General features: G+C 39.4%; 3 protein-coding genes across 3 annotated transcripts; all 3 read right to left on the reverse strand.

Moving 5' to 3' along the window:
* Positions 1-403: 403 nt before the first annotated feature.
* Positions 404-1,834, reverse strand: LOC108817914 (protein ELC-like). The gene has a single exon (XM_018590745.2). It carries the CDS (start codon positions 1,736-1,738, stop codon positions 569-571), a length of 1,170 nt encoding a protein of 389 aa, XP_018446247.2. The 5' UTR covers positions 1,739-1,834; the 3' UTR covers positions 404-568.
* Positions 1,835-3,025: 1,191 nt separating this feature from the next.
* Positions 3,026-3,630, reverse strand: LOC108841221 (non-specific lipid transfer protein GPI-anchored 30-like). Its single transcript, XM_018614001.2, has 2 exons — positions 3,309-3,630; positions 3,026-3,229 (listed from the first exon to the last, which is right to left on the reverse strand). The coding sequence occupies exons 1-2, from the start codon at positions 3,628-3,630 to the stop codon at positions 3,105-3,107; spliced, it is 447 nt and encodes a 148-aa protein (XP_018469503.2). The 3' UTR covers positions 3,026-3,104.
* A 12,262-nt stretch (positions 3,631-15,892) lies between these two features.
* LOC108816767 (ethylene-responsive transcription factor LEP-like) lies at positions 15,893-16,783 on the reverse strand. Its single transcript, XM_018589334.2, has one exon. It carries the CDS (start codon positions 16,685-16,687, stop codon positions 16,052-16,054), a length of 636 nt encoding a protein of 211 aa, XP_018444836.2. The 5' UTR covers positions 16,688-16,783; the 3' UTR covers positions 15,893-16,051.
* Between the last annotated feature and the right edge of the window lie 275 nt (positions 16,784-17,058).

Here is a 17,058-nt window from a genome sequence, read left to right on the forward strand (position 1 = left end):
ATTTTGCAAAGCTTTGCCTGTCATGAGCCTATCGGTCTCTTTTCTCCCTATCACCCTGGAGCTGAATGAATCAAGAATCCGACAAACGTGTTTAAAATAGATGCTGTTAACCGGTGAAATTTTGATACATGTTTTACTGATATAGAATAAGGAACTAGGTATCATCATTTCTTATAAGCTGAACCATTATGGCTCTCTACGTTCTGTTAACCATGGCATGGTGATGGAGAGGTGGACGGTCGATCAAAGCAAACCATAATCAAGACATGATGATGGAGAGGTTTGCATGCTGTATTATTATTATACACCCACCATAAGTTTGGACTCATTTTCATATTCCAGAGATCGAATGGATGGAACTGGAAGTGAGTTCACTGTCATCATTTTCTCAAAAAACCTACACTTTTCCCAAACCAATTGATTCATTATTTCAAAAAACCAATGACAGAGAGATTGGTAAGTGGTGAACCCAAAGTATGATCAATGCAACTATGTAGTAAGGTATACATCCCTATAGACAGTAATCAAATATCATCAAAAGTTACAAGGAAACCCTGCCAGTGTTGTTTCACAACTGCAACCTAGCTGCAATAGAAGCAACCTGAGCTTCCATCTGCATCCCTCTAACTTTCTCCGCCTTCGCTCGGTGAAAGAACTGCTCCCTCGACAACAACCTCACACTCCTCAAGTACTGATCAAACGGCAACACCCCATCCCGAAACGACTTGTCCATCGCATAAACAGCATCATCTATAGCTAAATCCGACGCAGTGCACTCCAGCATCTGTCTCGACATCGTCTCCAAGCATACAAAGGCACTATCCACATCATCTAAATCCGTCTTGGATCTGCCTTGGTTCTCTCTAACCCAAGAATCGAGAACGTCGGTGTTCATGGATACGACTTGCAGCTCCTGCTCCAGCGTCTCTTTCTCGCTAACCATCTCCCGCAAGCCTCTGGCGAGCTCTCCCTCTCTCCTCTCGAGTGTGGCTTGTAAGCTGAGCAGCCCTTCCGCCTCCGCTTCTCTCGCGCTCCTCATCGTGACGAGATCCACGTGGACCATCTCCACCAGCTTGTTGATCGCGTTTCTCTTGTAAACCTCCGCCGCGTCATCCGTCTGCTGCTGCTGCTGGTGGTAAGACGGAGGAGGAGGCCGCGCGTATCCAGATCCGATCGGAGGCGACGGCGAAGGCCGCGAGTATCCAGATCCGATCGAAGGAGACGACTGAGGAGGAGGACGGCGCTGAGAGTACAAGGGCGGATCGCGGGAGAAGGCGGAGCTGAGCTGAGCGGCGAGATCGAGGAGGTTGGAGCTAGGGTAAACCCAGGCGTGGAGGTAAGGGAGGGAGACGAGCCCCGAGGGGGAGACGTTGGAGTGAGGGCGCTTGATGATCATGTCGCGCGTGGGGTTCACGTAGACGCGCGGGGGATCGCGAGGGTAGGATTCGAGGAGCCAGACGACGACGGGGATGTTGTAGCTGACGCCCTGGTAAGGCATCGGGACCGTTCCGTCCGCCTGGAGGAGGATCGCGGAGCGGCCGTCGTTGTGCGTGAACGTCGCCGTTTTGGGCTCGAGGGAGGAGTAGGAGGAGATTAGGGTGAGGAGGTGCTGGCGGATCAGCCACTTGGTGGTATCGGCGTAGGGGAGAGCGGTGGGGCCGCGCTGAGAGAGGACGGAGGTGAGGAATTGCTGGATCTGTTGCATCTTCGCCGGATCTGTACCCGGTGGAGGAGCCATCGGGAGGATGAAACACTGACTTGATCAAAGGACCTGACTTACTCACGAAGGCGCAATTAATCTTTGAGCTTTTACGTTTGGTCAAAAAAGTTTGAAAATAAATAATGGAAATAACTTCAAAAGTAATTAAATAGTCTTTTTTGGTGGTCCTTCCTTTAACTAGAAAGCCCAATGGGGAAGTGACACAGTAGTCTAAATCTGATTAAGTATAAAGATGTACATATTAACCCGATTGAGAAACATGTCTATTCCAACCTGAACAATTTAAATTGTGCCAAATACAATCCAAACTAATGGTTAGTGTCAAATACGATTTGAACTCAACTAAATCTTTAAAAATCTACCCGAATTTTTTAAAACGTGCATAAATCTACATTGAAATATTATTAAAAAGTTGAAATTACATAAACTATTATTTTCTCATCGTATTAAATTTTAAAACTTTGGTGATAATTTTTTTTGATTTATATAAATACATAACATGTTTTTACTTATTATATCTTCAATAAACTTATATATTACTAAAATATAAATAATAAAATATTTATAATTAAATTATCTTAGATATACTTAAAATTTTAAAGTTATTTATAAAAAAAAATGTATAGATTATTTTTATTTTTAAAACTTAAGTGAATTTTTTTCAAAGTTATTATTATATATTTTGATATTTTGTTCAAAATTTTTGAAGTTATTTATATTTTGAACCTTTTACCTTTCAAAATTGAACAAAATATTAAAATATATAATAATAACTTTTGAAAAAAATCACTTAAGTTTTAAAAACAAAAATAATCTATACAAGAAATTTTTATAAATAACTTCAAAATTTAAGTATATTTAAGATCATGTAATTATAAATATTTTATTATTTATATTTTAGTAAGATATAAGTTTATTGAAGATATAATAAGTAAAAACATGTTATGTATTTATGTAAATCAGAAAAAATTATCACCAAAGTTTTAAAATTTAATACGATGAAAAATAGTAGTTTATATAATGTCAACTTTTTTAATAATATTTCAATGTAGATTTAGGTACGTTTTAAAAAATTCGAATAGGTTTTTAAAGTTTTAATTGAGTTCAGGTCATATTTGGCACTAATCATTAGTTCGGGTTGTATTTGGCACGATCCAAATTGTTCGGGTTGGAATAGGCACTTTTTCCATTGAGAAACTGGCCATTTGGTTGAGATGAGACGGCGTCGTCTCAATATGAACTAGATAATGGGCCATAAATTACCATACCGGTGAATGGGCCTTAATTGCTTTTAGAACATCGGTATTAGAAATGGAATTATACAGCTCATAAGCATTTGTTCACACAGATAAAACATGAACGGAGTGATATAGACAATAATAATTCAGTTTATTTGAAAAATAAATGATAAAAGGGTCACTGCCAAAGCTAATGTTGTCATCCAATAGGACTGAGAAAACGAATTGCTAATGGAGGAACTTCGGTCTGAGTTTGTAGTTCCTCGAGATCCTGCACAAGATTCAGACAAAACTAATCTTTAGAGTGTTAGAAGAAGAAGAGTTTTCATAAGTAAGAAAAGATTGCGTACGAGTCAAGCAGGCAATGGGATTGACGTGTTCTCCACATCGAGCAGGCAACATTTGAGCATCATTTACATTGATGCCAGCTTGCTCAGCCTTTGAACTCCCTCGGTTACTTATCATACGACACAAGCACTCTGGATTGTTCCTTATCACTGATTTTAGAGGGTTGCAACAAACTTCTGGCACATCCTTGGTTCCATTGAGGTAATTAAGACATGGAGCAAGCTGGTTCAAGCACGAAACGCTCTGCCCACTTGTGTGCATGATCCCAAAGTTGGCTACAACTAGAAGTGCAGTTGCAATGGCATAAAAGGAGAAAAACTTCATCTCTGTTATGAACCGACTGGTTCAGGTGGATGTTTATCCAAAAGATACTAGTAGGCTTTGGCCCATTAGTGGCCCATCTTGTTGTCCCTATATAAGGAGTTCATATTCGACATTAATAAGACACACACATTCACAACACGTTATCAGCACGAGCTAAGCTCAAAACCCTAGCAAAATTCGTAGGTCACCAAAAACTTTAAAAACTAGGCGTATCTTAAAACGGTCATATCTCCCTAACCGTAAAGACCTAGACGGCGAGCCACCTATCAATCTGAAGATCTCGACGAGACGAAGCCAGCGCCGCTAACCTCGCGAGGATCCGATCTCAGACGCGCCGGCACGATCTGTTTTAGTACGCACCGTCAATTTCTCAAGAACCCTAATTTTGACGCAACTTCAAATCGATCGTTCTCTCAAACCATAACGATCCAAACGACGTGCGACATACCAAATTGAAGATCTTGAAGAGAAGAATCCATAGCCGGAAACCTCGCGTCGATCAGATCTCAGACGCCTCGCCAAGCTCTGTTTTAGTGCGCGCCGTCAATTGCACAAGAACCCTAATTTGGATTCAACTTCAAATCGATCGTTCTCCCAAACCGTAACGATCCAGAAAACGTGCGACATATCAATTTGAAGCTATTGAAGAGGAGAATCCAACGCCGCAGACCTCACCTCAATCCGTGATCAGACGCGTTCTCTACGACAGCTACAAGCCGTGCCGTCAAAATCAGAAATAAACCTAAGGCTGCAAACTTTTCTCTATAGTTTTGTTTACAGCCATTATTTTTAATCTTACTAACTATTTTTTTTAATAAATTTGTTTAAGGAAAACAAAGGATCCCAGTAAGATCAGTTTAATATTTCCAAAGAAACCAAGGAGCAGATCGAGTTAATCCAAAGGTAAGTCATCAAACCCTAATTGTTTGAATTATCCGATTTTTATAAAAATGTTTGAGGTTGAGATTAGAACTTTAGAGAATTCGTATACCCTGGTTGATTGAATCATTAGGTTGCTAGATTTTTGATATAATAAATTTGTTTAATAAACAAACCCTAAAGTTCATGAAATTTTAAAACTTGTATAAAACCCCAAACCGAATCGGATTATGAAACCCTCTAAACCATATCCGACTATTAAACCCTAATCTAAACTGGTTTATGAAACTTATAAAAAAAAAAACCAAATCCGAATTGTGAAAACATTAAACCAAATCAGTTTATAAATCCCTAAACCAATCGATATTATAAACCCTATTTTGGTAAATAGAAAGTTTCCATTTCTAGAAAGTTTCCATTTTTAGAAAGTTTCCATTTAAAAAAAAAAGTTTCCATTTTTAGAAAGTTTCCATTTTTAGAATGTTTCCTTTTATAGAATTTTCTGGAAAACTTCTCTAAAATTAAATTTTAAAATCAGTTCCTCGAAACATATTAGTAAGGTCTAAGTTATGAAACACTAAATATTTCAGATGTCAAATTCCTCCATCATAATCTTAGGAGAAAACTACTTGCAGTATGTGCAATGGACACAAGATATTAAAACCACACTTGAGTCTAATAAACTCAGTGAATGCATCACAGATGATAGCATCGCAAGAGAACTCCTGAACACTCGCCATCATATTTGTGAAAAAAAAAACTCAAAAGTCTATATCTGACCGATGATCTCTCAAAGCTTTGGACAGATCTAGAGAATAGAAATTGTATCCAAGAGGTTATACATACCAAAGCTTTACGAGAATAGATCAACCTCAAATTCCAAGACTATAAGTCTGGGAGAATATAACTTTGCACTACTCAAAATAATTTTCGAAATGAAACTATGTGGTGAGGTAGTGACTGATGAAGATATGTTGGAAAAGACATTCTCCACCTTTCACCCTACCAACTTTTTGTTAGTACAACAATATAGAGAAATGGGCTTCACTACCTATACATCTCTAATAGCAAGATTGTTGCAAGCTGAGCAAAATCACGAATTGCTAATGAACAGTAGTGAAAGAGAGTTTACGAGGCCAACTCCATTACCACCAGCTAATGCACTACCAGCCGAAAGGGCTGATCTAGAAACCAACCGTGTCAAGAGAGGATATGGACATGGTGGATGGTCTAAGTTGTGCAATAATTGTGGAATGGACAACCATTTGGCTAAGAGATGCAGAACTCCTAAGTATCTAGCTACTCTTTATCAGCAAAGCTTTAAAAGAAAAGCTAAGATGGTTCGGAAAGATGAAGGAAAATTGTCAAATATGTTCTCATGGATCATGACAAGTGTGATCGTATGGATCACAAGAAAGGATGATCCAACAAAGCATAAGAGAATAGATCAGCATATGGAGTAAGACATGTTGACTCGACATCAAGCCCTTAGTGTTCTTACTTAGTTATTTCACACCTTATTATTTTCCTTTTAAACATTATTCACTTCCTTTGGTTGCTATCTTTGAAAGAATCAATAAATAAAAGCTTTTATATCATAAACAAAACGTCCATTCATGTGAATACCCTTATGATGTACAGTGGATTAAACCACATACATCTTAAGACACAAAATCTACGATCAAATATCCTATTACCTCAAAGGTACACAAAGAGAGGAGTGTACAATATAGAGGTCGTGTGCATTGTATTCACATTTGAGGCTATGTACACAAAGAGAGGACGTGTACAATAATCATTCTTATAAGTGAAAGACTTAAGAATTGATGAATGGATAGTTTCATAATGAATCCATGGGCAAAAGAAACAAAGTTTTTCCTTAAAGAGAAACCGCCCAAAAGAAGATTGTATGATGGCAAAGACTACAAGTCTTGGTAAAAGCTAAGTGAACTCACATCTAAAAGTATCCAAATTGTTGACATGAAGCAATAATGAGGAGTGGAAACATGAAGCTAGCAAAGACATTGATGAAGAATAAGAGGCAATGCATGCGCATGAAGAGTTGATGGTGTACTATCCGTACAAGATGAGAAGCTAAACCTTGTGTGTCTTACAAGGCAAGGAAGAGCCTTATTTAAATCATCAAGAAAGGATACATTAACTAGAAACAAGAGAGGATGTCGATACAAGAAGAATAGAGCTGTTAAGGAAGAAGTCACGGGTTTGTCTAAGGAAGATCAGAGCAGTGAACCGTTGTGAAAGGTCACTATCACTCGTCTGGCCGAGCCAAGATCGACCAGCCTCTCTCCCATTTGTTTATTCCTCTTGTACTATCTCTCATTAGTTTATTGTATCTCTCTTTGTCGATTTGCTCTCTTGTTTGTCTTTAAATGTCTTGTAACATGTTCTGAATCAAGTAAGGAAATATGAATTCCTCTTATCTCTTTCTCTCTTAACTCTCGCAATACTCCTCTCTCTCTTATCTCTCTCTCTCGGTTTGATACTAATTACTCACTCTTGTTCTTAATTCTCATCACAAACCTCTTTTAATCTTTATAAAATCTCATGGTATCAGAGCAACAAAGCTCTTCAAACCAAATCTAACTTCCGCAAACACTCTGTTCTTGTTTAAATCTCTTTCTTTTAAAATTTCTCTCTCCTGTTCTTGAAGTGTTCTTGGCGAGTTGAAGAAAATGGAAGAAAGCAACAACAACAACAACAAACATCTCAACATACCTGTGACCTTGAAGGGGGTTAACTACCTCTTTTGGGCAAGGATGGTGAAGAGAGCTCTTGGTGGAAGAGGTTTATGGAAGTATGCCACAACAGAGGCTACTCCAAAACAAACCACTCAAGGAGAAGATGGAAAAGAGGTGGTGGTGGTAGCTGATGAAGACAAATGGAATCAAGAAGATCTCATGGTGCTCTCAGCCCTCCTCAGCTCTCTTGAACCAGCAATAATGGAGTCTTACTCATACTGTGAGACTACCAAGCAGCTGTGGGATACTCTCTACAAAGTGTATGGAAATGTTTCCAACCTCACTAGAGTATTTGAAGTGAAAAGGGCCATTGGCGCTCTCAACCAAGGAGATGGGGAGTTCCAACCTCACTTTGGCAAGTTCAGGTCTCTTTGGGCAGAGATGGAGATACTAAGGCCACACACAACTGATCCTACCACTCTCTTAACCAGGCGTGAAGAGGATAAAGTGTTTGGACTGCTACTCACTCTTAGCCCATCTTATGGTAGCTTGATTAAGCACATCTTGAGATCTGACAAGCTCCCTGACCTGGATGAAGTATGTGCTCAAATCCAGAAGGAGGAAGGATCAGTGGGCTTGTTTGGTAACAAAGGAGACCTAAACATGGCACACCAAGCTGAAGAAGCTGTGGCTAACAAGGCATACAAGCAAGAGGAGAAGAAAGCCTTGATCTGTGACCATTGCAAGAAGAGAGGTCATCTAAAGGACAAGTGCTGGCTTCTCCATCCCCACTTGAAGCCAAACAAGTTCAGAGAGACTCGCCCCCAGCATCAGGATGCAAGAGCCAATCTCTCAACTGATGGAGCAGAGCCAACCACACCACACCCTATGGGAGCAAGCAGCAGTGGCGTGGGGAGTGCCATGACCTCTGCATCAGTGTATGCTACACCAAGGGCCAATCTAGATGAGATCATCACAAAGTCTGACTTAAGTGCTTTCATCAAGGCCTTAAAAGAATCTGGTATACCTAAAACTCTTGGTACTTCTCTTAGTGCATATCACACTGTTGGTAGTTCTATGAGTGTTTTTAAAACTGCTAAACCTCTGATTATTGATTCTGGTGCATCACACCATATGATTAGTGATTTAAGCTTGATTAAAAACATTGAACCTGCCTTAGGAAATGTGATGATAGCCAATGGAGATAAAATTCCAATAGAAGGAGTTGGTGATCTCAAACTGTTTGACAAAGTGTCTAAAGCCTTTTATATGCCCACATTTGCATCTAACTTGCTGTCAGTTAAAAGAGTGACTAATGATTTGAATTGTCAAGTTACTTTCAGGCCTAACAGTGTGTATTTTCAGGATATTGATTCTAGTAAGTTGCTTGGCAAAGGTGTTACCAAGGGAGACTTGTACTTGCTTGAGGACACAAGACCAGCTTCTGATTTATCTTGCTATTTTAATTCTGTTTCTGAATTCCCTAAAGATGTAATATGGCATGCTAGATTAGGACATCCTCATTCTCATGCTTTGAACATCCTGTTGCCTAGTATTTCTTTTAAAAGTGATTGTGAGGCTTGTATATTAGGAAAACATTGTAGAAATGTGTTTCCTAAATCAATGACCATCTATGATAATTGCTTTGATTTAATCCATTCTGATGTTTGGACTGCCCCATGTGCATCTAGAGAACAGCATAAGTACTTTGTGACTTTTATAGATGAAAAGTCTAAGTACACTTGGATCACTTTGTTGCAATCAAAAGATAGGGTGCTAGAAGCCTTTAAAAACTTTCAGAATTATGTCACTAACCATTTCAATGTTAAGATTAAAATTCTTAGATCAGATAATGGTGGTGAATACACTAGCACAGCCTTCAAACAACACTTAGCTTCTCACGGAATCATACACCAAACCAGCTGTCCTTACACACCTCAACAAAATGGTGTGGCAGAAAGAAAGAATAGACACTTGATGGAAGTGGCCAGGAGCATGATGTTTCACTCAAATGTGCCTAAGAGGTTTTGGGGAGATGCAGTGGTTACTGCTGCTTATCTTATCAACCGCACGCCAACAAGAATTCTTCACAATGCCACTCCATATGAGGTATTGAACAAAACTAAGTCATCCATAGATCACTTGCGTGTGTTTGGGTGTGTGTGTTTTGTTTTGATTCCAGGAGAGCTTAGAAACAAGCTGGAGGCCAAGAGTAGAAAGGCAATGTTCATTGGGTATTCAACTCACCAGAAGGGTTACAAATGTTATGTACCAGAGACTAGAAGAGTTCTGGTATCAAGGGATGTTAAGTTCATGGAATCAACAGGCTACTATGATGAAAAGAGTTGGGATGAACTCAAGGATCTTTCTCAATCAGCCACTGATAGAGCTAACAACCTGAGAATCATTATGGAGAGACTTGGCATCAGTCTACCAAAGGAACCAGAAAAGGTCAGGGAGACCTCCACTCGGGCTGCTGAAGAAGTAGTAGAAGAAGTTGGAGTATCTCATCATGATCATGAAGGGGGCCATGGAGATGATCAATCTGCGCAAGCTCAGCCTGAAGAGAACTCAGGAGTATCTCATGATCAAGAAGAGATAGAATCACAACCACAAGCAGCCACTGAAACTCATGAGGAACCAAGTGACAACAATCAAGCTGATCAGATACAAACCTTGAGAAGGAGTACAAGGAACAGGAGACCAGCCTCAGAGTGGATCAACACAAGGGTTTACTTCAATGCTAAAGCTGTGGCACATCCCATTAGTGCAGTATGCTCACTAGCTCACTACCCAGCAGAGCATCAAGCTTTCATCACTGAATTGGATCAAGAATGGATTCCAAAGACATATGAGGAAGCTATGCAAGATGAGGAGTGGGGAGCATCTGTTGGAGATGAGATGGGAGCTATGGAAAAGAATGGAACATACTTTGAAAGTGAGCTTCCCAAAGGAAAGAAAGCTGTGACAAGCCGGCTTCTCTTCACAATCAAGTATGGAGCCAATGGAAAGCCAGAGAGGAAGAAAACCAGACTGGTGGCAAGAGGCTACACCCAAGTTTATGGTGAAGATTACTTGGATACATTTGCACCAGTGGCAAAACTGCACACCATAAGAATTCTACTCTCACTTGCGGTCAACTTGGAGTGGGACTTGTGGCAAATGGATGTGAAGAATGCATTTCTTCAAGGAGAGTTAGATGATGAAGTATACATGAGACCTCCTCCTGGCCTTGAAGACATGGTGAAACCAGGAAATGTACTTAGACTCAGGAAGGCCATCTATGGATTGAAACAATCTCCAAGAGCATGGTACCACAAGCTAAGCTCAACATTGAATGGAAGAGGCTTTGTGAAGTCTCAAGCAGATCATTCTCTCTTCACTCTCACCAGCAAGGAAGGTATCATAGTCATACTGGTATATGTTGATGACATAATCATCACTGGTAGCAACAAGGAAGGTATCATCTCAACTAAATCTTTTCTCAAATCTACTTTTGACATTAAGGATTTGGGAGAGTTAAAGTACTTCCTAGGGATTGAATTTTGCCGCTCTAAAGAGGGGCTATTCATATCTCAAAGGAAGTACACACTTGATATCTTGAATGAGGCAGGAACCATTGGAAGTAGACAGGCCAAAACACCATTGGAAGAAGGCTACAAGGTGCTGCGAGAGGGGGAGTATGAAGCTACTCCATTTCAAGATGTCAAGAAGTATAGAAGAATGGTGGGCAAGCTCATCTATTTGACCATCACCAGACCAGATGTGTGCTTTGCTGTGAACCAAGTGAGTCAACACATGGGAGCTCCTAAGGTGCATCATTGGAACATGGTAGAGAGGATCTTGAGATACTTAAGAGAGGCGCCAGGCCAAGGAGTTTGGATGGCGTGCAACAAGAGTACTGAAGTTGTGGGATATTGTGATGCTGATTGGGCTGGAGACAGAGTAGATAGAAGATCAACCACAGGGTATTGCACATTCATTGGGGGAATCTGGTCACATGGAAGAGCAAGAAGCAAAAAGTGGTATCTTGTTCAAGTGCTGAAGCAGAATATAGAGCAATGAGGAAACTTACCAGTGAGCTGATATGGATCAAAAGTCTACTCAAGGATTTGGGCATTGAGATCACTACACCAATGACCATGCATTGTGACAACCAAGCAGCAATACACATCGCAAGCAACTCAGTCTTCCATGAGAGAACTAAGCATATAGAAGTGGACTGCCACAAAGTAAGACAAGCAGTGGAGCAGCTAGTGATACTACCATGCTATACTAGGAGTGAGGATCAACTAGCTGACATCTTCACCAAGGCAGCCAGCAGCAAGGTTTGTGAGTTCATTCATCCTAAGCTTGGACTCATAGATCTCACTTGTCACTGATCCTCTTAGCCATGAAGGATTCTACTCTTTTTCCTTTGCTTGGTTTTTATCCCAAGTGGTTTTTCCAAGTAAAGGTTTTAATGAGGGAATGCTTCATGGTTTCCAAGCTTGATCAATCCCTATGGTCAAGCTTGAGGGGGAGTGTTGACATGAAGCAATAATGAGGAGTGGAAACATGAAGCTAGCAAAGACATTGATGAAGAATAAGAGGCAATGCATGCGCATGAAGAGTTGATGGTGTACTATCCGTACAAGATGAGAAGCTAAACCTTGTGTGTCTTACAAGGCAAGGAAGAGCCTTATTTAAATCATCAAGAAAGGATACATTAACTAGAAACAAGAGAGGATGTCGATACAAGAAGAATAGAGCTGTTAAGGAAGAAGTCACGGGTTTGTCTAAGGAAGATCAGAGCAGTGAACCGTTGTGAAAGGTCACTATCACTCGTCTGGCCGAGCCAAGATCGACCAGCCTCTCTCCCATTTGTTTATTCCTCTTGTACTATCTCTCATTAGTTTATTGTATCTCTCTTTGTCGATTTGCTCTCTTGTTTGTCTTTAAATGTCTTGTAACATGTTCTGAATCAAGTAAGGAAATATGAATTCCTCTTATCTCTTTCTCTCTTAACTCTCGCAATACTCCTCTCTCTCTTATCTCTCTCTCTCGGTTTGATACTAATTACTCACTCTTGTTCTTAATTCTCATCACAAACCTCTTTTAATCTTTATAAAATCTCACAAATATGATATGTCCATGGGGGTAAGTGTTAATCACTCCATGTAACATGGACATACACAATATTGAAACATCAAAGAGTTCACAAGAACAAAGATAGTCTTATCCCATTCGGACTAAACTAAGGATAAAGGAAAACATGTTACTTCAAAACGTCCAAGTGAATATAGATTAAAGTGCTCACGTCCCAAAATGGTTTGATAAACATTATATGATCATGGAGAATGTAGAATTCATCTCATGACTCAATGTGGACACGAATATTCATAATGAAAGGACAAGAACAAAAAGAAAAATCGCCTAAAAGGCTACATATCTTTACATGATTCACATTCTAAAAGTATTTTAAGAATGTATGATATGTCCATGGGGGAAGGATAAGAATAAAAACCCACCTTTTATTCTACATGGACAAACACGCACAGAAGTGAACATTGATACCCATCCCATTGACTAAACCGGGTCAAAGGCCAGACACATCTCATCTTAGCACATAAAGAAGTGCCATTTATAAATTCTATCGCTCCACCACAGAAATATAAGATGAGAGGATGGGAATAGATGTTGGATACATTTTATATAAGTTCCCCATGTTATTAAATACCTTGAGCTATCCACGGACAAGTTGATTAAAGCCTAGGTACACGGATAGTCACCTCAGTGAATCTGAACATCCAACATTAAGGGAAAGCTGGATAATAGAAAATTATATGGAATCAAAACATCCTTATATTGGCAAGATCCTCAGACTCTAGAATGAGTTCTAGAAGTCCATAAAGTTTATACAAAAGCTAGCTTAATACAATTGCCAGATTCCTGACCCGAATAGAATGACTAAGTCATTTTACCAGCTATGAATGCACCAAATAAGATTTGATGTTCAATAGAACACAATCAAGTTGCTACTGAATCTAAACAAGTTAGATCAATAAGTTCTAAAGATAAGATCCCTCGGATAAATATAGAAAGGTGCAAATGAAACCGTGGATGAGGGACTCCTAGACATAGTCGATCCAAAGATGGACAAACCTAAAAGCCGTGGCCACGGATGAGGAAACCATAAGATATGGTTGTATCTAAGGTACCTAATGATGCTTGGGACGCCAAGCTTCAGGGTATTAAAGGTCATAATAAAACCTCAATAAAGTTATGTCATGTCTAGGACACAAAAGGAACAAACGAGTACTCGAAGTTAACAATATACAATGCGCAATGTAGCACTTAAAGATCATGAGATCAATGAGGATCATGAGACCCACGTCCATAGATGAATGCATTCAACATGAGATTAAGATCAAATGGATAAGAAGACGTGGAGTTAAGAAAGAGAGGTTTTGGTCCTATAGTTCGGACACCTCTAGACAGAAAACCAGTTGGACAATGATTCTTTGTGAGTAAAAGAAATCAAACATGGTGAGATAGCCAAGTATAAGGCACGACCATATGCACAAGGATCTCACAAAGACCAGGAATCAATTATCAGGAGATAAGTTCCTTATGGTGGATGCAACAAACATTGAGATTCCTAGATAAGTCTGGCACATAAGAAAGAAAAACTTATACTTGCGGTTCAAGGATGTAAACCGCCTAATTATATAAGTCCACTGGATAATATATATATATAAGTCTCAGAGGATATAGAGTTGTCTAAAGCAACAAAGTTCTCGAGAACTAGAGTATACAAGAATATTTTGATCTAAAGAAAATATCCTAGGAACCTCTGGAGACACTTCCCAAAAGACTATCTAAAGAAAGCATTGAAATGAATGTTTTGGGAAAGATTAAGTTTTGGGACAAACACAGATTGTTTGGGATTACAAAGTAAGTATCTTAAATATACTTAGAGATGAAATCCTTGTGCATCAATAAGGCATATATAAAAGATGACAAAACATTAGGCATGAACCATTGTGTGAAGTCTATAAGGTTCATTGAATCTAAATGTTTACTATATAAATATGGCTAGCCCCATTGTATGGTAACATAGTCTCATAGTCCCTAGATCCGGACATAGACTCATTAGGTCATAAGAAGGACAAAGAAGTTGTACCTTAGTCTGGATACAAGCCAATGTAAGACCCATGGTCGAATGGTTTTCACTTGGTCCAAGTACTGACCCACTTTGTTCTAAGAAGGAACATGGTCACGAGACCACCTAAGATAGGTCACGGATCCTTTGATCCTAGATTGGACAGAGACATATTTCCTTGGTCTAGAAAAGACTCAAGGCACATCCGGATGTAAATATTCACAAGTGAAACTATTGTTAAGTTTAAACTTAGTACTATACATCTAAATAATTTCAAAGTGCAGTATGATCATATATGTTGTTAAATGATCAAACCATGAGGCATTGGAAATAAAACCATACATGTCCCTTGCCAAAGGTGCCATTGGCGCCTTGCCTTGATGTGTTTGTTATACACATACGAACATGAGCTTTGAACTAAGCTTAAGCTATGTCCAAATATAAAGGCAATGGGACAGGATTGAAATATCCTTTTATTATGTTTGAGATTATTTTATACTAACCAAACCCAAAGATGTGTTTGCTTGGTTTTGTTTTTGATTATGATACAGGTTATAACATTGGATCCATACATGGATAGTTCTCAAACAAGTAGTATGCACACGTTGGAAAACAAATATGAAGAAGTATGAGTCCAACCAAAGACATGTCAACCGGCTTCTTTACCATGTCTACAACAGCACCACGTCCATGAGACCTTTCTATCAGTCCAGGACGTGCACATTAGAAGACCAGCTCAGAGACTTGGCGCCCATGAAGTTACCACCAGTCTACTCATGCGCCAACCTCAAGAGCATATACAGAGGTACAAATCAGGGGAAGTGATACATGTTGTACTCTTTTTCCTTCACCATGGTTTTGTCCCACTGGGTTTTCCTGGTAAGGTTTTAATGAGGCAACACCAAGTAATTGGTAAAGTGTATCACGAGCCCAAAAAGGATTTGGTATCTGGCGAACTCAAGATGGATTCAACATCCAGGGGAAGTGTTATGAACCGACTGGTTCAGGTGGATGTTTATCCAAAAGATACTAGTAGGCTTTGGCCCATTAGTGGCCCATCTTGTTGTCCCTATATAAGGAGTTCATATTCGACATTAATAAGACACACACATTCACAACAATCTCCGTATTCACCACTTTAGTTTCCTCTTATGGGAACCACTATATGTACTTTTTAAAAAAGTTATGTTTGGTAACCAGCTTTTTGAGATAGGTAGACATGGTTCACTAGTCAAACCTACTACCATCTTTTGACGACCGACAAAAAGGTAAGTTACCAGAACCCATAAAATATGAAACATTCCAGATTACATGACCAATATATACACCAAAAGAATACAAATTTAGTGGAATGTCAACCTATAAATCTACTCTACCATAAGAAAAATGAACATGACTAGTATGTTATGTGGAGCAATAGCCCATCAAGCATCTTAGTGAATAGGCTTTTGAGCTAAGGCCCATATTATGTATGTGAGTTTATGAAGGACATGACATAGACAAGGAGAGTACTTTTCTTTCTTTTTTTTTCATTTGTTAAGATACAAATGGAGACAGTTTTTTTTGTGCACACAAACTTATTATTGAAAAACTAACACAAACAGTCACTTTGATCATATACAGAGATCAAGGACGGAGAAACATAATGAAATATAAAAAGGTACAAATGAGAAAAGAATAGATTATATATGAGAAGAGGTTAATTATAAGAGCCGAAGTGGTTGAAACCTTGAGGCAAAGAGTCAGAAACAGAAGGCATTGTGCTGAACATTGGGCTGTGAACATACTCACCCTCGAAATAGGCAGCGGATGAGTAGTCTTCCACGCTCCAGGGTTGTTGGCTGTAACAAGAATTGGATAGGTCGCTCGGCAGAGGAGGCAGCTCGCTGCTGCTGTTAGAATAACAAGAAGGAGAGCCACCGAACATGTAACTACTCTCCACTTGATTAGGCTGCAGCATTGGCGAGTCTGTGGATGAATATTGGTTAAACATCATCATGTAATCAACATGATCATTAGAACAAGGAGTAGCAGCAGCAGGAGGCGGAGGAGGAGGAGGTGGATCGTCAGGAGAAATAATGGACGTGACGGAGGAGGAAGGAGGCATGTCTGAGTAAACAAAGTTGGTTCGGGCACGTGTGCCACGCATGGACCGAGCTGCTCTATCGTAGGCCAAGGCAGCTTCCTCGGCCGTATCAAAAGTGCCAAGCCAGTGACGCTCCTTGGTTGTTGGGTCTCTAATCTCAGCTGCATATCTTCCCCAAGGTCTCCTTCTAACCCCAAGAAACTTTGTACCAGCCTCTTCTTGCTTCTTCTTGCTCTTTGATGTGTTCATCCTTCCTATTTTTCTTTATAATACCTTATGCAAACACAAATAATCTATGTTAGGTTTATATTCTTTTCGCTAGTTGAAGGAAGAAGAGAAAAGAGAGAAGGAATGTGTGTTTGTCTTGGAAAAGAACCCTTCCACAACCCCTTTATATAAGAGCAGCACCTTTCCTTTTCACCCTCTTTTCATTTTCTGTAACTTTTTGCTTTGTTTAATCTTTATTCCAATATGAACATCATTAAAAAAAGGGCACTGCATTGAGTTAATTTTGGCCCATGATATATCAATTATCAGTCAATCAAAAATATATAGTTATCAAATAATTTGCCACTTGGTAGCATGTTTCATGCATTTTCAAAGGTTCTACACGTGTGTTT

The sequence above is a fragment of the Raphanus sativus genome, chromosome 2 (assembly GCF_000801105.2).
Source record: "Raphanus sativus cultivar WK10039 chromosome 2, ASM80110v3, whole genome shotgun sequence".
Lineage (NCBI taxonomy): Eukaryota > Viridiplantae > Streptophyta > Magnoliopsida > Brassicales > Brassicaceae > Raphanus > Raphanus sativus.